This window comes from Neolamprologus brichardi, chromosome 13 (assembly GCF_056152115.1).
Source record: "Neolamprologus brichardi isolate AB-2024 chromosome 13, ASM5615211v1, whole genome shotgun sequence".
Classification (NCBI taxonomy): Eukaryota; Metazoa; Chordata; class Actinopteri; order Cichliformes; family Cichlidae; genus Neolamprologus; species Neolamprologus brichardi.
In genome coordinates this window covers 29,730,065-29,755,000 of record NC_142116.1, presented here as the reverse complement: position 1 = coordinate 29,755,000, position 24,936 = coordinate 29,730,065, and the positions used below count along the sequence as shown (strand labels likewise).

The window sequence follows — 24,936 nt, the reverse complement described above, 5'->3', positions numbered from 1 at the left end:
CCCAGGGTTACTTGATGCATGTATTAGACATGCTAGCAGCAGGACCCGAGGAAAGGAGCCACACTGTTTGCTCAGGTAACCAACTTTGGTCCAGCTTTGGGAAATACCAAAGCTACGAGATCATTTGTTGTATAATTTGGTACAGGAATGAATTTTCTGTGCATCATGTTCCTGCTGATTTCAGTGAATTCTTCTTTGGGTCGACCACACAGTTTGGAGTATTAGCATCTCCACACCAGACGCCAGATTTACTAAGCACTAAATTGGTAGTCAATTTTTAGTTATCTGATAACAAAAGAAGTGCAGGTGTCACAAATGTATCGCTCCCTGGAAAGAGAATGGCCATTCAGGCCAAATGAAAGGCAGCTAAAAGAGAATCTCTATGTTCTTCTGCGAGAAGCTGATGGAAACTGTGTCGAGTTTTGGAGGCGGATCAGTACATTAATGAAGTTAGTGTGCCACATGTCTTAATGTGCAAACAGTTTTTTTTTTATCTGCATATTATATGAGGCTGCAGCAATTTATTCAAGTCAAAGGAAGGGATCTGACTCTCAGACAATTCCTGCAACAATCACAAAATCCATCCTGTGATGCCTGATCAACATATCAGTTTTGACTTGCTCTTATACACTTCAGGTCTGAGTTATATTTATAGCTTTATGTGGACAGACATTTTAGCATGTTATGTAACACATGATATGGGGAAAAAGAGGCAAAACATTTGAAAGTGAAACATGTAAAGGCTTCTGTGTTCACTGTTTAGAAAAAAACCCCAAATAACACCTTTACCAGAAACATCCGAGGATCGTCTCTGAACATTTGGGCTGAAGAGCTATAGCTCAAAGCTTTGCTACATCTCAGGGCACTAAACACTTACTCTGATAACTCACTTGTATCCCAGATGAACTGGCAACTACCACATCAACAAATCACAGACACATGCTTAAGTGTTAAACAGCAATGCAATTAATTGCCTGTAACCTTCCTCAAATTCCATTTACTTTACCTCTTTATTAGTAAATCTGCTGGTACTGGTGTGCTGTAAATGAATGCGTGTGAAAGACAGTCCAACCCCTGGCACATGTGCCAGTCACACTGAATGTTTAGATCTTCTGGAGCTTTTCCAAACTCAGTGTTGCTGATTAGTCAAACACAATGACATTTTCAACAGTGCTAATCCAGTTAGCAAACTGGCACTGTTACACAACTGTTACATTTATGTTTTTGGAAAACCACTGGAAGTTTGGACCAGTTGGAACGGCAAAAGTGATTTTGTACAACTCTCTCTTTCCGTGCAACAATGAGTTTTTGCACATCAAGTTTTCAATTATTTAATACAGAGCAGCAGAAAAAAAGCACAATTTGCCACTATCAGACTTTCTTTCTCCATTAAAAATGATCTGTGTGTAATGGTTGTTTAGGTGTTTTTACAGCACATAACGTCCTTTGTAAATAGCAGTTTGTGTTTGTCCATATCTGTCGTTTTATACATCTGGAAACTAGCTAAAAGAAACCCACCCACAATGATGCTTTAGACGATGTGTAAAAAAAGCATTTTCCCGTAGGCTTTCTTTAAAAGATACATTTGTTCAAAACTAAAAATCAAATTCAATATCTGTGGAGTGCTGGTGTTGGTAAATATTCATTAAAAACAATGGATAATAATAGGCCCTGCATTTATACCACTTACATACAATGTATAGGAGGGCTTTATTTAACAAAAACACACAAAAACAAACAGCACTAAATGAAGAAAGCACAACAAAATGAAATGTGAGAGGAACTGAACCATAAGACTGTAAAGCAGGAGTGAAAAAAGATGCTGGCACAAAGCCTGACCATCATTTTGGCAGATCAGCTGATGGCTTAGCTGACACCCACCTACTCATCCAGTTTGCTAATCACACTCGGGCTTTGCCATTTCTGCTTTTTACCCCACTCACAGTTGCTATGCATCTGTAAGCTGCTTTGCAACCCACTTCCAGGCCAGCTCCTCTTTCCGTGCCGTCTCTGACTTGACCAGTGTCTTATTTGTTTTGAGTGATGTCTGCTCTGATCTGTGCTATTGATTTTGCTGCCTCTGGCTTTTCACTTTCCACGAGGAAGAGTGACAGGTTCCACACGCTGCCACAAAAAAAATTACTGCACTTTTAACCATAGTGCCCCTAAAAGAATTATGCCTCCAGAAATGTATATAAAGGTACACTAACCAACTTTCTTATTCTAACTTTTGTTACTTTGGGATTGTTGCTGTTGCTATAACCAAGGCCAGCAGTTCAAATTAAGATTGCTGTTGACATTTTGAGAATGAGTGAAAGTGGTGTGAGGACGTCCTCACAAGTATAGTAATACAAGATTATGCATGTGGTTTTGGTGTCTCTTGTCGCCTCCTGGTCAGTCCATGCTCACTGTGTGTGTGTGGATGTCTGGTGTTTTTCCGCCTCCACGCAGTAGTTGGGTTTGTCAGAGGCCTTAAAGCCTGGAAGACACACGCACTGGTAGGAGCCCACATTATTGATGCACCTGGCGTTTTTACACAGTGACATCCGGTTGTTTAGTTCTAAACACTCGTTAACATCTGTGGACAGATGTGACATGACAGAAAAAGAAGGTTGGATCAAAATGTTTTCTTTGTGTTACAGTTTAGGCTGTATGCGTGTTTGCTCTCCTACCAATGCAGGTCATGCGGGACAGGTCCAGCGTATATCCATCAAAGCAGTCACACGTGTAACCCTCCTGAACCCGGACACACCGACCGTTCTCACAGCCGTTCAGTATTCCGCACTCCTCTGCTCGCAAACCCTCAAAAGCTCTGTATGGATCTGAACCACATAAAACACAGTGTTTCACTTAATATCAGAGAAGACACCATTCCTGGATGAAAGCAGCTGCCCTCTATGGCACAGGTCATACACTATATGGATAAAAGCACTGGGCTCACAATTACATTTTTTTGAAGTATAATAAAAGTGAACTTCTGGGCTTTTCAATTGCAAATGGAAGAACTTATTTGTGAAGATGTCATGAAAGTGAATATTGATAAAACAGTCCTTTCTTGTAGCACTATTCTGTACTTCTGTTAGCATCAAAACTGCAGAAATACTCACACTCTTCAATATCATAGTGGGGACGTGCTTCAAGTGATAGAGAATAGTCTGGTGTCACAGCATATTCATCAACTGGACCTGCAACAAGAGCGTCACGACCGTACGACCGCCGCCCACCACTCAGAGGAAGGTTACACATGGAGGCGTAGTCCTCTGAGACGAGAGAGAGAGAGTAAGAAAAACGACAAATCACTGATTAAGAAATGTCAGGACCTGGAGCTGTTCAATGACGCAATAATCCCTACAGACACTATTTAAGGCCTTTTTTTTGCCCGGAAACAAATCCCTGTCCTTAAAAACATTGTATTTCCCTTTAAGTCTTAAATGTAAGCTTTACTCCTATATTACAGCTCCTCCTTTACCTGGAACTCTACAAAAAACAATAAATAGGGCAAAGTCTAATATGATGGGAAAAGTAAGCAACAAACAACGCAGTTCTTTCTAAACACTCGGTACATTTGACAGAACCAATTCTTGAGTTACAACATCAGAATTCCTCAACACAAAGTCTGGAAATAATCTGGTTTCTTGGAGCTAAATCTATGAGAGAAACAGCACTTTTATTTTCCGACTTTTGTAGATCCACTAATGTAGTTGGAATATATGTAGACTTAAAGCTTATACTTCTATATAGGTCAGGAATCTGCACCTGCAGTTTCCATTACATACATTATGTGTACATATGAATCAGGTAAATCTGGCAGGTACTGTTTTACCTGGACGTTATCAGCTGACATCATGATGAAGGATTCATAACTGCATGTAAGTGATGCTAACAGTGAGATGTGCGAGCCTTGTACAACAGTTTTTTCCGACACGTTCACATTTCAAATGCATGAATTATTTAATACCCGAAGGCATTTTGTTTAAATCGCCTTGTTTTATCAGTTCTGAATTTCCACAGAAATAAACGCTCATTTAATTAAACGCCCCTACACCGAAACATTGTCAGAGATGTAGTGTAACCTAGTAATTTACAAAAACCCCAAAGATAAAATGAATGTTTAAAACATTCATCTCACTTGTCATTTTTTAATTCAATGGAACAGTTGTTTGTGTCAGTTCTCATAAAGCTCCAACAGTCCCACAAAACTGACATCACTGACATATCATCTGATTTATATATGCAACGTGTGTGTGGGTGTGTGTGTGTGGGTGTACCTGTGTCTCTGGAAGGACACAGGGCACATTGCATGCCCCAGGCATATCCGTGCAGACAGCAGCACTCAGTGTACGTGGTCTTCTGGTTAGGACCAAGTGGATTGATGCACATCATATTTCTGACCTCTTGCCAGCAGATGCCCCCATAGTCTATCTCCTCCGTTTCACGTTGGTCTGCAAACACACACATTGTTACCATATAAACTTTTATAAGCTTGGTTTACTTTTTAACTAACATAAGGATAAATGTCTTGCAGCACATGGAATTTAAAATGGAAAACACACGCCCCCCACAAAGTGGGGGAGAAGATGTGCTGAAAAAATGTATAAAAATAAAAATCAACAGATTAAATGAATCTGATGAGGAGTAGGTATACGCAAAACATCACACACTTTGCTTTATCAATCTTCAGGTAATATCTACAGACTTCATGTAAAGTCTATCAGTATACATAACTGCATGTCGACACCCAGAATGTGTTTGCAAAGCTCCTTTACAGACACTCCGTGACTTTAAGACATTAACCCAGGGAATATTCATATTAAATTCTGTTTTTTATATGCAGTATTATTTACAGTTATTGTAAAGCTCATTTAAAAAAGATAAACAGCTGTTTTGTTTTTACTTCTAGTTGTAAGTCCACGTGAACATTAAGGAATATATTGTGTAGAATGATGTTTCTCAACCGCTGTGCCGCAGGCGTGTCGTGAGAAATGATCAGGTGTGCCGTGGAAGATTATCTGATTCCACCTGATTAGTACTCTAAGCAATCGGCGTGAGTAACAGGCAGAACAATTACATTCTCTTCCACTAGAGGGCAGTACAACTTCCTGCTCTAAATAAATGGGTCGCCAACAGCCAATAACACAGAAGAAGATGAAGAAGAAATTACATAATAGTCATGCTATGAATTAGACAGCACAGTGTAATAACAATAGATACATTTTTGAAAGAAAAAGTGGTCAGTCTGACCTGGGTCCGGGAGAAATTCCCACCCAGATGAAGGCCCGAGCATGAGTAGTGTTTAGAAGAAGCAAAAAAGGTATACTGGGGACAAACCAAGCCAATTCCACTATACCTGATGCACGGAGAAAAATAATCAATGTGCTTTTTGTGATATTTTGTTTTGGTGGTGTGCCGTGTGATTTTTCTATTGTGAAATATGTGCCGTGGCTACAGGAGGGTAAGCCGAAATGTGGCAGTAGGAAAATATGTTGTTCTCACTCAGAGAGACAAGTCAGTCATATGTCTACCACATGGATATGAAGCTGGATAAGATCCCTCATGTAGTTGTTTGTTTTCCCAACATTAAGCAACTTGAGTTAATAAGATACAGTATAATACTGGTAAGAGTGCATCCTAGGAAAAAGTTCAAAGTAAATACATAACATAACATTAACACCGTTAGATAGAAAAACATTTCACAGTTTAAATAATGTCATATTTTATAATTAATATATTGTTTTGAAAAAAAAAATATGGGAAGACAAACAGGATTCTGAGTCGTGATTTTTCATTCTTATGCCGTCATGAATATAGGGAGTAATCTGCAGTTTTATGTCAGTGCCAGCAGGGGTCACAATAGGACTTTAATAAAAGATCAAAAGCTGGCTCCTGAATCAAAAGCACTCTTGAGGCAGATCAACAGCAAAACCCAGTGAAGCCATGCTTTCACTGCTATAAAAAAGTATTCAACACAAAACTGAGAAAATGAGACGATGCATTCCCAAAACTGTGTGCTTTCTATTTCATGACACTGTCATTCAAAAAATGCTTTAAAGAAGTGAACAGGTGAATTAAATGCAGTGCGATAAACTCTTCAGTTCATAATCTGAAATTATTTCACATCAGTAGCTAAAAGTTAGTTTTGGCACTGGCGGTTAGGTTTCATAGATGACCACAGGCTTCTGAATGGCGACATTTAGATTTGAAAAAACGTGACTTTTTTTTTTAATGTAATTATGTGGTCTTGAAATGGTAACAGAAAACTTTCCAGCCACCTCAGGATGGAAGATGCAGCGGTTCCCAATGGGGAACCATGGGGCTTATACACAAACACATGTATGAGCCATCTGTGTTCAAACACTGCCCATCAACACACAGCGACTCATCCAGACACTCATCGATGTCTACAGTAAAGACAGGCAGAGAAAAACACCACAACTTAGAGGATTTTATGCCACAACGTGGAACAAAAGCTAAATGCTGCAAATTGATTCCAGGTTCTTTTGACCTTTCATCATCCAATGAAACATTTCTACAACCCTAACCCTTCAGTGCTTCTAAACCGTGTTGGTGGAGAAGGTGTATTTAGTAAGTCAGGGTGCATGAAACTGCATCACTCTGTCAGGACTTTCTGAGCCCTTCAGCTAAATCAAGCAGAGTATAAAACACGGGACATGTAATCACACCATCCCAGGATCAAATGTGACCATGGACACACACCTGTGATTTACTCTCTGTAAACTTGTGTCAGTAAATACCATATTATCTGAGCAATGATAACACTTGGCTTCTTTCTCTGTGTGCACATCTATTTGTGTTTCCTCACCTCTGCACTCCAGTTTGATGGGGTCGTAGTCCTGTCCGGTCTTGCAGTAACACTCGTAGCCACCCTCAGTATTCAAGCAGAAGCCTCCTTTACACACCTCCTGACCAAACAGTGAACATTCATCTGCATCTGAAAACACACACAGTATAATCCCTTTAGCATTAATACAGTCTCCTTAATACAGGCCTTAGCCCCTACACAGTACTATCTGTACAGTGAGTGCCATAAAATACTATATTAACATGTTTTACAGCTGAACTAAAGCCTGATTTGGCCTCTGCTAAGAGAAATGTATCTTTCTGCAGCATAACTACACACTGTTTCAAAGCTATCCCTGTGTGAACAAGACAAAAAAATCCATTCAGTTGATTTAAAAATCTTTGCTCAGCATACTATAAAACGTTTTCTCTGACTGAGTAAAAATAATCTGTGTTAGGTTTATATGCATGACATGAATGGCTGTAGACTTTTCTTACCCCTGTAGACATCAGAAGTGGGTACTCCATACAGGAAGTCTCCATTGGGAATAAAACCTCTTCCAGATGGACACATCTGGTTAAACTGGTCTGTAAGAGGACAGACACATGTTTGCACACTGGGTAAGATATAAACCAGTTGTATGTGTCGTGGTTTTCATGTCAAGAAAACAGTTTCGGTGCAACTTTTTTGCACTGAAAATTGAATTGAATTTTTTCAAAGTGGGTTGTAGTATACAGCACTTTAATTGGTCAGTAAGACTAAAAAGCACTCTCTAAAGCTTTCCATGTACCTCAGGACCACAAGGAGATAATATACTGTGAGGAGCTATAGGGAGACATAATGTGAAAAAAGGTGAGGAGGCTGTGTTTTTCAATCCTTGTCACCTTGCTTTGGATAATGAAAAGCAACCTTTTTGTTCAAATGTGGTATGCTGGGATTTTTAAAACCTCTCAGAATACTGTGTAGGTGCCTCTGGTGAGAATACCATGTATATTTCATTATCCTCCTTGAGCTTACCTGTGCCATTGACAGGACAGGGATGCACCTCACAGTTATCACCCCAGCCAGCTCCCAGCGTGCAGCAGCACTCCTGCAGTGTAACATGGCTGGTCAGTACACTCTCACACAGGTTCTCGTCATTCAGACGGTAGTAGCACTCCTTCCGCTCCACCAACGGTGCTGAAAGACAAATGGAGGAGTTCAGTCAGCCTTACTATTCTTTTACTTTTCTGTCAAAGCACTTTGCAAACTTTATTCTTAAAGGTACAATATAAATAAAATGAGCATTATTATTATATATGTACTTGTAGTGTTGCAATGAAAAAAAGCCTCCCAAAAAGCTCATGAGCATGTGCAGTGGACTGCACAACGCGACAGAAAGCCTGGAGGCGAGAAAACTCTTTTGGCTTATATACTGTATATAAACTGGGCAATCTACAGAAATAAGAAAGCAACTACAAATCAGTAAAATTTCCCCATTTCAATATTTGGTACTAAGTTGGAGAAATATTAAAGATTTCCTGCCTGTACCGTCACCAGTGCAGGAGCTATTTAAGGAGAGGAGGTTGTTCTTCTTTATCAGTGTTTAAAAGTCCCATTTAAACAGAACAATACAGACTGCTGAATGCAGAAAAATAACTGTAAGAAGAACAATATCAGCTCCTGCAACATTTATGTTTCTAGGAATGAAGTTAAATGCGACTAATCTCCTCCATGATATCACAACTGGAGCAGGTCTTTGGGGATGAATACATTTTAAGGATTGTTTTACTTACTTTGGTTTGACAAAAGCTTCACTGATCAGATTATTCAATAAGATGCCAGAAAAAACACAGTTGTTTATATGAAAATAAATTCTACACTTGTACAGTAATGTTTGGACGTAGTTATGGAGCCTCGCCGTTCTTTCATGTGTCGAAAGGAACCCACTGTTATTTTCATGAAACAGTGTCAATGGCAGTGTAATGAAACCAGCTGTGCGTTGGTCTATCTTCAACTTATTTGTCAATCTGAAGTCACCTGTGGGAAACGGCTCGCACTTGGCGATCATGACGTTGTATTCTTGGCCACTAGGACACTCGCACTGGAATGTACCATCCCTGTTTACGCACTGCGCCTCTCCACAGACACTGCTCAGCAGCTCACACTCATCCACATCTGTGGAGAAGTCAAAGAATGTATTAATAGAAGATTTGTTCATATTTGAATGAAGTTCATTTGCTTTGATAGTTAAGCTGAGTACAACCCATAGCTGATAAACACAAAACAGAAAAAAAAACAACAACTAAATACCAAATATGTTAATCGATTGTTTATAAGTGACTCAAATTTTATGTTTGAAAAGGAGTAAGAAGAGGAAGAGACTTATATGATACTACCCATTCTTCCTACATCGGGGTGGGGAACTCCAGGTCTCAAGGGCCTGCAGGTTTTAGATCTCACCCTGGGTCACCACACCTGAATCAAATGATTAGTTCATCACCAGGCCTCTGGAGAACTTCAAGACATGTTGAGGAGGTAATTTAGCCATTTAAATCAGCTGTGTTTGATCAAGGACACGTCTAAAACCTGCAGGACACCGGCCCTCGAGGCCTGGAGTTCCCCACCCCTGGTGTATATCATTAGTGTGTTATCTGTTGAAGTTGCACAGTGAGCTGTGATCCTGCTAGCTTTAGTGATTTTTAAATACAGGCTGATTCATCTTCTGTCATTTTACATCTATTTGGATTTTTTAAAATATCTATACTCACAAATAGAGAATAGACACATTTTTGGTTTTTGCCAAGTTGATTTCTGTTGTCATACATTCTAATTCATTGTCAATCCTTTTCCCCCACCACAAACAAAGCCACACCACCTCCACTTTCTATACACATAATTCAGTTCATACCCATCAGGCTCTCCTTTCTCCACAATAATCCAAGTCTCTGATATTAAGAGACTTATAATATTTATATTATAATATAAGATATTATAAAAGTAGGTGTTAATGGTGCTGTTAAAAAAGTGAATTTCTGGGTCATTTGCATGTTCCTCATCAACTGTGGTGCACTGAAAAGACTCCAAGCTTGGACTTCCTTTACAGTTTTTTCTGAGTGCTTAAACCCTAACTGTGATTCTTATAGCACAATTTCTAAAACTATTAATACTCATAGTAAAACCACTCACTGAGTTTGCAAAACTAAAAGCACAAACACTGATTTGCACTCAGTTTGTCATTTTGTAACACACACTTTGCAAACCTGTAGCTACAATCCACTGCACAGCACTCTTTTTGCAGAACTGTAAACACAACTCACTGCTTTACACTCAATTTCTAAATGATCAACACTCCTAGCAAAACTATACACATTTAAGGCTATTATTTACACTATTTTGCCAACTGTCTATCACACTGTCACATGGGAAAACTGTTTCAGATAATTAGTTCACTTTGCAATCAGCTTAAGCACTATAAATAAGCTACAGGAAAGCTGTCCGTGTGGAGTACAATGGAGTGAGCAGGAAGAGTGAGAAGAGTGAGAATTAGAGGAGGCCGAGGAAGAGGACGTGGAGGTGAAGACGTAGGACGAAGAGGACGACAAGGACAAGGAGGTGAAGTTAGAGAAAGAGGACAAGGAGGAGCAAGAGGAGGACGAGGAGGGGGAAGATGAAGGGTAAGAAGAGTAAGAAATAGAATTACTGATGACATCAGAGCTACAATAGTGGACCATATAATCAACCATGGAATGACCCTGAGGGAAGCTGGCCAACTACACTGTAGCGAGCATCATAAGGACATTTCGAAATGAGAATCGGTTAGTGCAGTCACTTTGCACTAAGATTTGTAGCACTGCCGTATGCTAATGAGGAACACAACAATACCATATAGATAACAATAGTGAAATTGTTACTTTACAGAATTGCTAGACGAGCAGATGCAGAGGAACAATGTTCACTGCAGACCAAGAAACTCATATAGTCAATATGGTGATTGCAAATAATTCCATAAGGCTACATGAAATTCAGCAGCACATAATGAGGATGACACCACCTTCCAAAACATACAAAATGTGAGCATTTCTGTATTAGGTCGTGTACTTGCCCGCAACAGAATCCGAATGAAACAAATCTACAGAGCACCTTTTGAAAGAAACAGTGAACGTGTAAAACAGCTGCGATATGACTATGTGCAGGTAAGCTATAGTATCATTGGTACTGAATCTGGAAGTGCATACTGTAGTGCTGTGCATGTGATGGAGTGATGGAGCTAGAGGCAGATGGGTCATGAGCAGTTTTTAGTGGATGAGGCTGGTTTTCACCTCACTAAGACAACGAGACGTGGCAGGAACATTATTGGACACCGTGCCACCAGTGTCCCAGGACAACGTGGTGGTAACACAACTATGTGTGCAGCTATAAGTCAAAATAGTGTTGTTCACCATCATGCAACCCTGGGCCCATATAACACTGCACACATTATTACATTCCTGGACACCTTACATGACATGCTCACTAATGTTCAGAGACCAGAGCAGACCAGATACGTTATCATATGGGACAATGTTAGTTTCCATAGGGCTGCTTTGGTCCGCAACTGGTTTACAGATCACCCACTCTTCACTGTACTCAACCTCCCCCCATACTCTCCATTCTTGAACCCAATGGAAGAGTTCTTCTCTGCCTGGTGCTGGAAGGTCTATGACCGTCATCCCCATCAACGCATAACCCTTTTACAGGCCTTGGAGGAGGTATGTGGGGATATTGACCAGGCATCATGTCAGGCCTGGATACGCCATTCCAGAAGACATTTTCCCCGGTGCTTTGGACTAGAGGACATTGCACGTGATGTAGACAAAAGTTTGTGGCCGGACCCAGAGAGACGACACGATGTAGACTGATTTCTTTTTTTTCCTCAGTGAAATTACTATTTTGTTTTGACTTGGAAATAAACACTTGTGTTTGTTTTGATGTGTGTGAATAAACACCAGTACTTGAAGTTTGGATCCCTCTATGTTTACGGACCTATGACAATAGTATGACCTCAAACTGACATAGCCTACCTTGTGCACAGAGAAAGCAAAAGCCAGATGTGTTTTTTATTCATACCTTCAGTGTGTAGTTGGTGCATTATGTGCTTATTAATGTGATGGCTGTTAACTGTTTGATACGAAAATACCATTTTTACGAAGGTTTGGAGAGTTAAGCAAGGTTTATTAGCTTTTGCAAGAAAACTACAATGTTTTGCTGATTTGGTGAAGCTTATTTCTTATTTCTGTGTAGAGTTTTGCAAAAATAGCCAATAGTTACAAAAAATGTGCTTAAGCCATCAGAAAAAACTGTAATTCTTCAAAAACTGTGCATGCCTGGCAGTGTCTGCATTTCGCGTCATCAGGTGCTCATTCAAATACACAGTTTATTTTCTTTCTAATTCATTTATTTTCTTGTTTTAGGAGGACAGTTTCTTTTTTGGGGGGTTACAAATGTCATTATTATTGCTGGTTTGTCACACTTTCTTTCTGTGGTGATGAAGCCTGATGTTGTTTATATACTAAAGGAATCCTGTCACCTCGACTCACTGGGTTCCCTCCATTTTCAACAAACAGGGTTTAACTTCCAACCCTGCAATAATGATTTCATTCATCCTAGTGTAGCTTTTCCAAGTCCCCTGTTCTCTTTTCTAGGAGGTAAATTTGCTTATCCTTCTCAACAATCTGTATCAGTAGATCCACCAATTCCAAAATACTTTTCTGTTAGAGATGGACCTCTTTATGTTGTCGATTGTGTCAGTGTTGTTCTTCTTTGGCTCATATATGCTGATACACCTGACGGGTGTTCTCGGGACAACTTTGAGGATTTCAGTAGCTGAAGTCCAGTCTAATGGTAAATTGACTGGTTCTCATATAGCACTTTATTCAACTTCACCCATATTCACACAAGCACTCTACAGGCAAGTGCTTTCACACCCCGATGAAAGCATCACAGAGGATCTTGGGATTTAGTATTTTGCCCAAGGAAACGTCGGCACACAGCCTGGGATGGATCCACCAATTTCCCACTTAGGAGATGGCCTACACTACATCCTAACACACAGCAACCAGAGGAGCAAATAGTCTATTCATTCAAGACAAGTATCAAGCTCTTGTGCTTGCATATTCTGATCGCCAAGGAAACAAAGTAACCTTTATTTAAAGCTTCCTTCCACTTGGAAGGTACAATATAGTCTTGGTTAAGGGGAAGCCCCTTTTGAAAAAATGTAAATTAACTGCCAAATTCATTAGTCAGAAATAAACACATAAACTTTCTTTTAATATTCACTCTTCACTCAAGTTGCTTGATGAGTTGCTCAGGGTTTAACAGAAATATTACAGAGATATTAAGCTCTTAGGAAAGATGACATACTAGTAATATTACTTCTGTAACGTTTCCAGAATAAAAGTGAGCGAAGGTTGTATATGAAAATTAAAGAAGGTGACTGTTGTTGTGATTTGACCCTGAATAAATAACTATGAATTGAACTGAATTTAACATAAGAAGAGGAGAAGGAAGCCAGAGAGGAGACACACATTCTGAATGGTTAGCGGTAAACCATCACTGTTGGTTTTTAAGGAGTGTGTGTGTGTGCGTGCGTGCGAGTCCATCTTTGCTAGCCACAGCACAGTGATGGTTTGGCAGGAAAGAGGAGGCAGCTGGCCGGACTGAACTAGGGTGGGACCGAGCAGTAGTGCCAAAGGACAGACGAGAAGCATGTTTAAGTGTGTATAAAGCACATACTGTACTTTGGTAGTTCTGGTACTGTATTTTATGTCTGCTGTGCAGTGGGGCTTTTATGTATCTGTATGTGAATCTTTCTGCCAGGGTTATGATAGTGGAAGTCACCTTTAACAGTAACGAGTTTGGAGTTGCATGGGCCCAGTTAGTCCTGAGAAACAACCAGCACCCATCAACACCATCATGTATTTCTCATTGTGTAACACAACTAAGGCCAATAAGACCAAGTTTTCAGTGCAAAAACAAGCAAAATCATTTTTGCAAAATCTTGGTAGAAATGTGGCGCATGGGCAAATCAAGGCCCCATTACATTTTGGTCACTTCTTTCAAAATTCTGTTGAGGTGCTCTTGTAGTAAATTAGTCAGTCAATGGGTGTCTATTTCAATGTAACCGATTCAAACTTCTTTCCATACTGACACTGAAGGCTTGTATTTGTTCTAAAATTATCAAAAGAAACGAAGTGGTTCTTGAGTTGATGTCATGGCGTTTGTTCTGATTCTTGATCTCCATTTTAAGTCGTTAGCTTTTCTCTTTGTGTTCTTGAAGGTTTTTTTCTGTTCAGTGTCTCCTGTCTGTATTTGACATAGTCATTATGACACCATGTACACATTAAGATATTTAAATCAGTTGCACAGTTTTGGATGGCAGCTTCCCATCATAGCACATTATTAATATACAACTTGCAATCAGCATCAGCTCTAAAAGCCTTATCGATTGATATTGATTGATATACACCAAAGCTCACACACTTACCCACACAGCTGTGGCCATCCCGTGACTCCTGGTAGCCCTGGTCACAGAGGCATCGGTAAGAACCCAGTCTGTTCTCACAGAAGCCGTGGGGGCCACATATTGTCTCATTGAGTCCACACTCATCAATATCTGAAAACCAAATAAACAACATCAATTTTTTATTTCTTTTTCGTGACTTACTCCAGCCTTGAATCTACGTCACTACATAAAATATTATCTTTACTTTCTGACATCTTACTGTAGTGGCAATCATCTCATTGCAGAACAACTCCATTGTAGTTTTATGAAAATCAAATACTTCTACAATGTTTGCACTCTGACACACACACACACACACACACACACACACACACACACACACACACACACACACACACACACACACACACACACACACACATTGACTGGCTTCATAAAAGCAGACACCCAGACACTTGAGTCTGAGCCCCCTGCATAAATCACGAGGCAAGAAGCAACACATATCCCTCCTAGTCTAGACAGCAAGCTCAACAGCTTCCGTCCACTTTTTCTCTCACGTTTCTCTTTTCTCTCTGTTTTTCTATAAGACAGCAGAAGGCATTTAAACCTCATGACCACAGAGGCCATGACTCCGGTGCAGAAAGTATGAAAACATGAAAAAAATTCCTCAGAGACATGGAGTTATGGACACACATAAAGAGAGCATACTTAACAACAATGGCAGTAACACTTTGAACATCGTATGTAGTTCAGTGTTGATACTGAAGCAAAAACTGAGAAGCCCACTTTAATAAACAGTCATCTGAAAGTAATGACAGCTTTGGAATAGGCTGATCTACTGTAATTGAGCAAAAAACGCATATTATAAATGTAGGTGAACAAAGGAAAATATTTATTTAACCTTTTCTCAAGTTCACAAGTACCCACCTGTCAGTTAAAGCAGGGAATACACAATCCACAACACACAACAACAGAGACCCTCTCGCTAACAGTAGAGTTGAACTATGCAACAAGATTCATCTGTACCAGAGGAAAATACTAAAATAGACAGACTTCTAAATTATTTTAAAAAATGTAAATGCAAAATTATTCAAATGTTTACAGAACAGAAGTTAGAGGGCAGACAAGATTAAAAAAATAAGCTCAGGCAGTATTACTTATTGGAGTATAGCAGGGTAGAAGCTAACAACAGTGCATCAAGTCAAGTCGGTCCAGAAAAGTTCCAGAACGTTTATTCAAGCTTAAAAACTATTGAACGCTGTGCTGAAACTAGCTCAATAAAGCACATAAAAGAAAGATAAGACTGACACCTCATACATGACCTAGGGTCCATTAGATAGATTTTGGTTGAGTTGGACTGCAGAATGAAGGAAAAGCAATCCACATATGCTCAGCATATGTGGGAACTGTTCTGTTTCGGAAACTGTTGGAAAGGCTGCATTTTATGAAGCTGATTCACAGACACACACACAATATGAAAAAAGAAATGAAAGCAAAACCATGTTTGATTTTAAATTTGGCCTTTAATGGCACTTCCTTACATACTTCTAGACCGCTCCTAGATCTGTTGCTACTTTTAGAATACTTCACAGAAGTCCTATTCTGAGCACATTTGCTATTTCACCATAGACCTCAAAGTTGGACATAAAGCAAAAAACATCTGCTGGGTCAAATTAAAACACAGTATCCAAGCACAAAGGTAAGGTCAGGAGCACAGTCGGAAGTGTCCTCGTTGCTTTTTACCTCCAAATTTATCCCCTGCAAGCTGACTGTCAACAAAGAGTTCAAATGCAGATACAAATTGTGTCAAATGTATCTGCAGTTTGTGTCATTGCGCTACTTGCGAGCAGATCATGCACACAGTGATCCAAATGAAGCACAGCAGTGTGGAGGTGCACACAGAGATGATCTTGATGGGTAGATTTTGAAATCATGAAACTCTGATTCCTACAGTGACTAGAATTTGTGTGTTATGCTGGCATGGTGTGGGTCCATGTACCATTTCTGTCCTGATGGGAGTGGCTTCTTCCAGGAAAACATGGCCCCCAACCAAAAGGCATGAGATGTAAGATATAAATATTATTCTATGGCCTCTACAGTCACTGGATGTAGGACTAAAAACACCTTTGGGAGTGCTGTCCACCGCCATCACCAAAACACTAAATAAGGCGAATTTATCTTTACATTTTTTTTTATAATAAAAGTATTCATTCATCACATGCCATCAGCAGCCCAACACCTAAAACATTTAATTCTGGTAATTTGGGGAAGTATGGAGAATTTACATAGGAAAACTACACTTAAACATTTATATGGAAGATATTATTCATGGTAAATGGACTGGTTCTACCTGGGCATTTAGAGCGCTTTATGCAACGATAATCACATTCATTAAACATCTGGTTGCTTGGAAACAGCATGTTTACATCGTATATGTGTGCCTTGTCAGTGCCGTTGCATCTTACCATCACAGGATGGCATGTGGAGGCTAGCAGTGAATCCACTGTCGCACACACACAGATACGATCCTTCTGTGTTGAGACATTTGCCATGAGGGGAACACAGCTCTGTGTCGTCGGCACACTCATCAACATCTGGGAACACACAGCGTGAACAGAGTTTGTGTCATTCCATACAACGAGTCTACATCCTTTGTTTAAAGAAGCAGCTTACCACTGCAGATGGTGCCATTGATCTGCCGGTACCCCTGTGGGCAGGTACAGGTGTAGGAGCCCAGGTTGTTGACGCACTCTCCCACTTCCTTACATGGCCTGACTTCCTCTGTGCACTCATTCACATCTAAAACATCAATAACACAACACAGGTTTTTTGATTCAAGTGATATGTTCTGATTATTTTGACAGATTTGATCAAATCCTTATTATACATCCGTCCCAACCCGGACAGCTTATCCCTGTCAAGGTCGTGGGGGGGAGGGTGGAGCCTATCCCAGCTACCACAAGGCAATAGGCAGAGTACACCCTGGACAGGTCGCCAGTCTGTCACAGAGCTAACACATAGAGACAGACAACCATTCACACTCACGGGCAATTAAGAGTTACCAATTAACCTAACCCCACTGACTGCATGACTTTGGACTGTGGGAGGAAGGCAGAGACAACCCAGGCAAGCACGCAGAGAACATGCAAACTCCACACATAAAGACCACGGTCTTCTTGCTGTGAGGCAACAGTGCTAATCACCGCACCGCCGTGCTGCCCATTGTCTATTTGAATGTTGCAGCAGCAAGTGGTAGCAGAACGGTGAACAAGCTGCCCACAGGCCAGGGCAAGAACAAAACTTTCAGGTAAATAAATCATTGTAATGATGTCTTGATGCATTCTCAATCATCCAGGAAAGTAAATCTCCAAAAGCTGAATCTGTTCATCTGGACGTAGCGTTTTGTGGGAGAAACGTTTCGTCACTCATCCAGGTGACTTCTTCAGTCTCAGCTGACTGCAGGTTTCCCCAATCTTATAAACAGTACATTTGCATAATGACTGAAACCAGCCTGCTGAAGGAACAATAGGCTGGGAGGTCAGGGAGAAGGACAACTGCTGCCCAAGCAAAAACCTGTAGTGATCCCATATGTGTCAGGAGTATCGGAACAGTTGAGACACATTTTTTTTAAACACAGGGTCTCTGTGGCTTTTAAACCCCAAAACACACTGTGCCAAAAATTGGTCCACGCCAAGGATCGGGTCCCCCGACACAAACAGATTAACATAGTGTACGCTGTTAAGTGCAGGAGGATTGCCAGGATTTATACATCGGGGAAACCAAACAACCTCAGGCGAAGCGGATGGCACAACACAGAAGAGCTACCTCGTCAGGCCAGGACTCTGCAGTCTATTTACACCTACAGGCCAGTGGACACTCTTTCAAGGATGAGGATGTACACATCCTGGACAGGGAGGAACGCTGGTTTGAGCGCGGAGTCAAGGAGGCCATTTACGTGGAAAGGGAAAGACCATCTCTGAATCGAGGAGGGGGCCTAAGGGTACATCTGTCACCATCTTACAATGCTGTGATTGCAGCCATTCCCCAACTCTGTGAATGGGACTCATGGCCATTGATCAGTGGTCTTTGATCAGTGGGTTTTGGTCAGTGGTTGTTGAGCTATGGTCATGAGAATTTGCATAATTAAGATTAAGGAACTGACCTCCCAGCCTATTGTTCCTTCAGTGGGCTGGTTTCAGTCATTATGCAAATGTACTGTTTATAAGGTTGGAAACCTGCAGTCAGCTGAGACTGAAGAAGTCACCTGGATGAGTGACGAAACGTTTCTCCCACAAAACGCTACCTCCAACTTTTGGAGACATTGTAATGATGTGTTCTTCAGCCATGTCCTGAGACATCGAAGACAGAGTATTTATACAAAGGATCTGAAATGCTGCCAGGAGGTGGCTGGATGTTCTATCACGACAATTTCCATGACCTACCAGCCCTTTCTGTCAAATCTGGACACCTGTGACTTCTATCGTTTCCCTAAAATGAAATTAAAGCTTAATTCAATTCAAATCAATTTTATTTATATAGCGCCAAATCACAACAAATGTCGCCTCAAGGCGCTTCATAGATACAGGGAAAAGCCCAACAATCATATGACCCCCTATGAGCAAGCACTTTGGCGACAGTGGGAAGGAAAAACTCCCTTTTAACAGGAAGAAACCTCCGGCAGAACCAGGCTCAGGGAGGGGCGGCCATCTGCTGCGACCGGTTGGGGTGAGAGAAGGAAGACAGGATAAAAGACATGCTGTGGAAGAGAGACAGAGATTAATAACAGATATGATTCAATACAGAGAGGTCTATTAACACATAGTGAGTGAGAAAGGTGACTGGAAAGGAAAAACTCAATGCATCATGGGAATCCCCCGGCAGCCTACATCTATTGCAGCATAACTAAGGGAGGATTCAGGGTCACCTGGTCCAGCCCTAACTATATGCTTTAGCAAAAAGGAAAGTTTTAAGCCTAATCTTAAAAGTAGAGATAGTGTCTGTCTCCCGAATCCAAACTGGAAGCTGGTTCCACAGAAGAGGGGCCTGAAAACTGAAGGCTCTCCCTCCCATTCTACTTTTAAATACTCTAGGAACAACAAGTAGGCCTGCAGAGTGGGAGCGAAGTGCTCTAATAGGGTAATATGGTACTACAAGGTCATTAAGATAAGATGGGGCCTGATTATTTAAGACCTTGTATGTGAGGAGCAGGATTTTGAATTCAATTCTGGATTTAACAGGAAGCCAATGAAGGGAAGCCAAAACAGGAGAAATATGCTCTCTCTTTCTAGTCCCTGTCAGTACTCTTGCTGCAGCATTTTGGATTAACTGAAGGCTTTTCAGTGAGTTTTTTGGACATCCTGATAATAATGAATTGCAGTAGTCCAGCCTGGAAGTAATAAATGCATGAACTAGTTTTTCAGCATCACTCTGAGACAGGATATTTCTAATTTTAGAGATGTTGCGCAAATGGAAGAACGCAGTCTTACATATTTGTTTAATATGTGCGTTGAAGGACATATCCTGGTCAAAAATTACTCCAAGGTTCCTCACAGTGTTACTGGAGGCCAAGGTAATGCCATCCAGAGTAAGAATCTGGTTAGATACCATATTTCTAAGCTTTTCAGCGCCGAGTACAATGACCTCAGTTTTATCTGAGTTAAGAAGCAGAAAGTTAGTGGCCATCCAAGTCTTTATGTCTTTAAGACATTCCTGCAGTTTAACTAATTGGTGTGTGTTATCTGGCTTTATGGACAGATAGAGCTGGGTGTCATCTGCATAGCAGTGAAAATGTATGCTATGTCTTCTAATGATGCTGCCTAGGGGAAGCATGTATAATGTAAACAGAATTGGTCCTAGCACTGAACCCTGTGGAACTCCATAATTAACCTCAGTGTGTGAAGAGGACTCTCCATTTACATGCACAAATTGGAGTCTATTAGATAGATATGATACAAACCACTGCAGTGCAATACCTGTAATACCTACAGCATGTTCTAATCGCTCTAACAGGATATTATGGTCAACAGTATCGAATGCTGCACTAAGGTCAAGAAGGACAAGCACAGAGATGAGTCCACTGTCAGAGGCCATAAGAAGATCATTTGTAACCTTCACTAAAGCTGTTTCTGTGCTGTGATGAGCTCTGAAACCTGACTGAAACTCTTCAAATAAACCATTCCTCTGCAGATGATCTGTTAGCTGTTTGACAACTACTCTTTCAAGGATTTTTGATATGAAAGGAAGGTTGGAGATTGGCCTATAATTAGCTAAGACTGCTGGGTCTTTGGCATTAGCTTAAAAGATACTTTTTCAACATGGTCTAGAAGAAGCACATGCACTAAAAGGTATCACTGCACAAAGCATCGTCAAGGGTAATGGGGGTGAGGTTTTAATCAAAAAATCAAGTAAGTACTTGGTATAACAATTTTGCATCCATACAGTTTAAGGATTCAAGGCTAACTAAGCTTGCTACTGAAAACTGTATCGTCTGATCTCTACACCAACTTCTGCCTCAAAACAAAACATCGAATCAGATTCCAAAACTACAGTACTAATGCAGAATGCATATAGTTTCACTTAATTTATTCTCCCATGAAATGGAGGGAATATGTAACTGCTTCCATTTGTTTGTCTGTCTGTCTGATTGTTAGAGGTTCTCAAAATATCATATTTAAATTTTGTCGTTATATCAGCTTGAGCTGATATATTTTTGGTGAAAATTGGGAGAAGGTCAAAAAATCAATAAAAACTTTATGTTACCCACCAGCATGCACAGATTGATATCTACAAACTTTGCAGCAGCATAGTAGGACTTTGGGGACCTCAGAAAAAAATCTGAAGAAACCATATTAAGCAATATAGTTTAACATCTTAAAAATTTACAGCTTACAGAAGATTTCAGCCATTTCTGCTCCAATTATATGGGTAAAGATAACAAAATATGATACCATCACACTGGTCTCCAGCTGGCGATAGTCTGAAGCCTGGCCCACACACACAGAAAAAGGAGCCTTCAGTATTCTGGCAGTGGCCTCTGACACAGACTCTCTGATCCTGGCACTCATCTATATCTGAAACAACACAAACAACAGAATACAAGAGTTAAACTTGCATGGATTTCTCACACAGCAGATGAACAGTGTGCTGAGGGGCTTCTCTCAATGAATAATTATTTAAGCGAACAAACTGGTTGAGACTGACTGTCGGCAGTGTTTCTTCACATACAGTGAAAACAGTGAGCGCACTGATTTATAGTGTGAGTGTTACACTAAACTGATCTGAACACTGCAATAAACACTTCAGGTAAACACAGGCACAGTATTGGGAGTGGCCTATTATAACTAATGCATTGTTATACAATGGAAGCACGGCTTTAAATTATTAAACATGATTTAAATCATTTTTATTTACAAAAATGTCATCATTGGTTGATAAGCAGGTAATGACATCTAAATCATGCAAGCACTGGCCAAACCTAATGCATGATTAGAGGGTAAAACCTCTTTTAACGGCTCTTCTGACTGTATTTTTATAGACTTTTGGTGACCACCACAGACTAGTGCCCACCAGCTAAATCATTGTCGGTTTAAGTAAGTCGGTCTGAGGCGGTTTCCATTCCAGGCTCTTCAGCATTCTGAAGCATAATGCCCATAATGCCCAAGAAGTCGTCAGTGCTCAGAGTAAACACAAGGAATCAGCACACAAGTCCTAAATGATTATGCTCAACCGTATCTCGAAAACATCATCCCATCATCCCGGCCGAGAACGTTGCTCTCAGACTGCAGGTTCACTTGTGGTTCCTAGAGATGTTTAAAGTACAATGGGAGGCAGAGTCAACAGCCATCAGGCCCTCTCTTGTGGAAACAGCTACCAGTTTGAGCTCAGGGGACAGACACCTTCTTTACTTGAACGTTGACTTCATACTTTCTTTTTTGATAAAGGGCTGACTGTGGCTCAGTCTGTTAAAAGACCTCCCATGATGCACTCAGCACTCCCCTATTTTCACTCCTGTTATTTATATATAATTTTCACTGTTGCCTTTCATGTCATTAACTTTCGTTTATTCTCTCCTGTAGTTAGTGCTTTGTCAGTTTTGGTCTTCGTCGTCTCTCTATGCTCTTTTTTTGTCTTCACAGATGGCAGTACCTTCTCTGAGCCTGTTACTGCTCTTCCAGTCAAGCAAGAGTTGGTTTTCTATACTTTCATCAAGTTCTCCAACTGCCTGATCATTGGGTACTACACAATGTTTAAGATGCCATTAGCTTTGGGTGGCAGTGCTATGGAGAGGAAGCCCAGTATAAATCAAGTTACTAAATTGTTGTGAATCAAATATGATTTATAGCGATTTATAGCATCAACCCAAGTAGCACAGTGGCGCAGTGTCTAGCACTGTTGCCTAGCAGCAAGAAGGTCCTGAGTTCAATTTCACCATTAGGCCGGGGTCTTTCTGTTTGGAGTTCTCCCCATGTTTGTGTGGGTTCTTTCCAGGTACTCCAGCTTTCTCCCACATTCAAAAAACATGCAGTTAGTGGGGTTAGGTTAGTTAGTGATTCTAAATTGTCCAATGGTTGTCTGTCTCCGTGTTAGCCCTGTGGCAGACTGGTGACCTGTCTAGCGTGTACCCTGCTTTTTGCCTGAAGACAGCTGGGATAGGCCCCCTGCCACCCTGAAAAGGATAAGCCAAAGATGGATATCTTTTTTGCTCCCTGATGCTAAAGTACATCTTGGGAATCGTAGTCCACTTCCTTCTTTTATCAATAGTGTCATCATCAACTACAGGAAGCAACTGCCTACAAACTGACATAATGCTTTCCCTAGCCGCTTACCCTAATCATCAAAAATGAATACCTAATGCTAACTCTCAGCCTAAACCTAACCATGACCCAATTGTAACCCAAAAATGCCCTCGAACTCATGGACACACACACACATACACATAATCTAGTTGATGTGAGTTTGGCAGTCACATGCAAACACTTGTGGCATGGTTTATTAACTTCTGCTGCACAGCCTAATTCTTTTCTCTCGCTGCTACCACCGTTCTCTGTTGTGGCTTGGCTTGGCTGACATGGTGTGTCAAAGCTTCACAGCTAACCTCGAGTCGCATGGGATACAGGTTTTCCTGGGCGTATCTGGCTGTTCCTGTCGGTGGCGCTGTCACTTGGTGTTCGCTCGCTCTGTGGTATAGTATCACTTCCTGTTCCTGCTCAAACACAGTGGTGTTTCTGAGTAGCTTATTTGCTTAGCAGTTTAATTAACAACTTCTAAATACATTCTTTTTTTCACAGTATAATCTTCACGTGCTTCATCCGAAGCACACTTTCTGTGTACTCACTACCTAATTTATAGCCAAAGTATTCACTCACTGTCACTCACTGTCTCTGTACTGTTTCGCTAGCTTAGCTCGTAGCCGACCCGTTAGCACCATGGCTACTTCACCTGTCCCTTCTGCACTTTCTTGCTCATTGTGTCAGATGTTTAGTTACTCCTCGGCCTCCTTTAGCAGTAATGATATCTGTAACAAATGTAGCATATTTGCAGCTCTGGAGGCCAGGATTACTGATCTGGAGACTCGGCTTCGCACCTTGCACTCACCCTTAGCTAGCCAGGCCCCTGTAGCTGGTGCAGCCGAAGATAGCGTAGGCCCCGCTAGCTGTTCCCCGGCAGACCCCAAGCAGCTGGGGAAAGGCTGGGTAACGGTGAGGAGGAAGCGTAGTCCTAAACAGAAGCCCCAGGTACACCACCAACCCGTTCATGTGTCTAACCGTTTTTCCCCACTCGGTGACACACCCGCTGGGGGTCAAACTCTGGTAATTGGTGATTCTGTTCTCAGACATGTGAAGCTAGAGACACCGGCAACCATAGTCAATTGTCTTCCAGGGGCCAGAGCAGGCGACATTGAAGGAAATTTAAAACTGCTGGCTAAGGGTAAACGTAAATTCAATAAAATCATAATTCACGTCGGCAGTAATGACACCCGGTTACGCCAATCGGAGGTCACTAAAATCAATATTGAATCGGTGTGCAACTTTGCCAAAACAATGTCGGACTCTGTAGTTTTCTCTGGTCCCCTCCCCAATCAGACCAGGAGTGACATGTTTAGCCGCATGTTCTCCTTAAATTGCTGGCTGTCTGAGTGGTGTCCCAGAAACGATGTGGGCTTCATAGATAATTGGCAAACCTTCTGGAGGAAACCTGGTCTTGTTAGGAGAGATGGCATCCATCCCACTTTGGATGGAGCAGCTCTCATTTCTAGAAATATGGACAAATTTATTAAACCCCTCAAAACATGACTATCCAGAGTTGGGACCAGGAAGCAGAGTTGCAGTCTTACACGCCTCTCTGCAGCTTCTCTCCTCCTGCTACCCCCCCAAAAACCCATCTCCATAGAGACTGTGTCTGCTTCCAAAAAGACAAAAAACAAACTAAAAACCAGCAACAAACAACTTAAACATTTACAAAGAAAGAACAATACAGTATCCACATCTGAACCAAAGAGTAAAACAGTGAAATGTGGATTATTAAATATTAGGTCTCTCTCTTCCAAGTCTCTGTTAGTACATGACTTAATAAATGATCAACAAATTGATTTACTCTGCCTTACAGAAACCTGGTTGCAGCAGGATGATTATGTTAGCTTAAATGAATCAACACC

The 24,936-nt window shown here is 41.0% G+C and overlaps 1 protein-coding gene across 5 annotated transcripts in view; it reads right to left on the bottom strand.

The window, feature by feature from the left end:
• The window catches only part of ltbp1 (latent transforming growth factor beta binding protein 1), a 133,990-nt gene that overhangs the window by 1,080 nt on the left and 107,974 nt on the right, over positions 1-24,936 (bottom strand). For all 5 annotated transcript variants that reach the window (XM_006807141.2, XM_006807142.2, XM_006807143.2 and 2 more), the window contains 12 exons: positions 21,230-21,352; positions 16,956-17,081; positions 16,748-16,876; positions 14,304-14,432; positions 8,819-8,956; positions 7,817-7,978; positions 7,297-7,386; positions 6,821-6,949; positions 4,269-4,442; positions 3,108-3,260; positions 2,673-2,822; positions 1-2,578 (listed from right to left, as the gene is read on the bottom strand). The exon at positions 1-2,578 is cut by the window's left edge and continues 1,080 nt beyond it. In XM_006807141.2, coding sequence (XP_006807204.1) covers positions 2,406-2,578; positions 2,673-2,822; positions 3,108-3,260; positions 4,269-4,442; positions 6,821-6,949; positions 7,297-7,386; positions 7,817-7,978; positions 8,819-8,956; positions 14,304-14,432; positions 16,748-16,876; positions 16,956-17,081; positions 21,230-21,352 — 1,676 coding nt within the window. In that variant the 3' untranslated portion in view covers positions 1-2,405. The remainder of the gene's footprint in view (positions 2,579-2,672; positions 2,823-3,107; positions 3,261-4,268; positions 4,443-6,820; positions 6,950-7,296; positions 7,387-7,816; positions 7,979-8,818; positions 8,957-14,303; positions 14,433-16,747; positions 16,877-16,955; positions 17,082-21,229; positions 21,353-24,936) is intronic.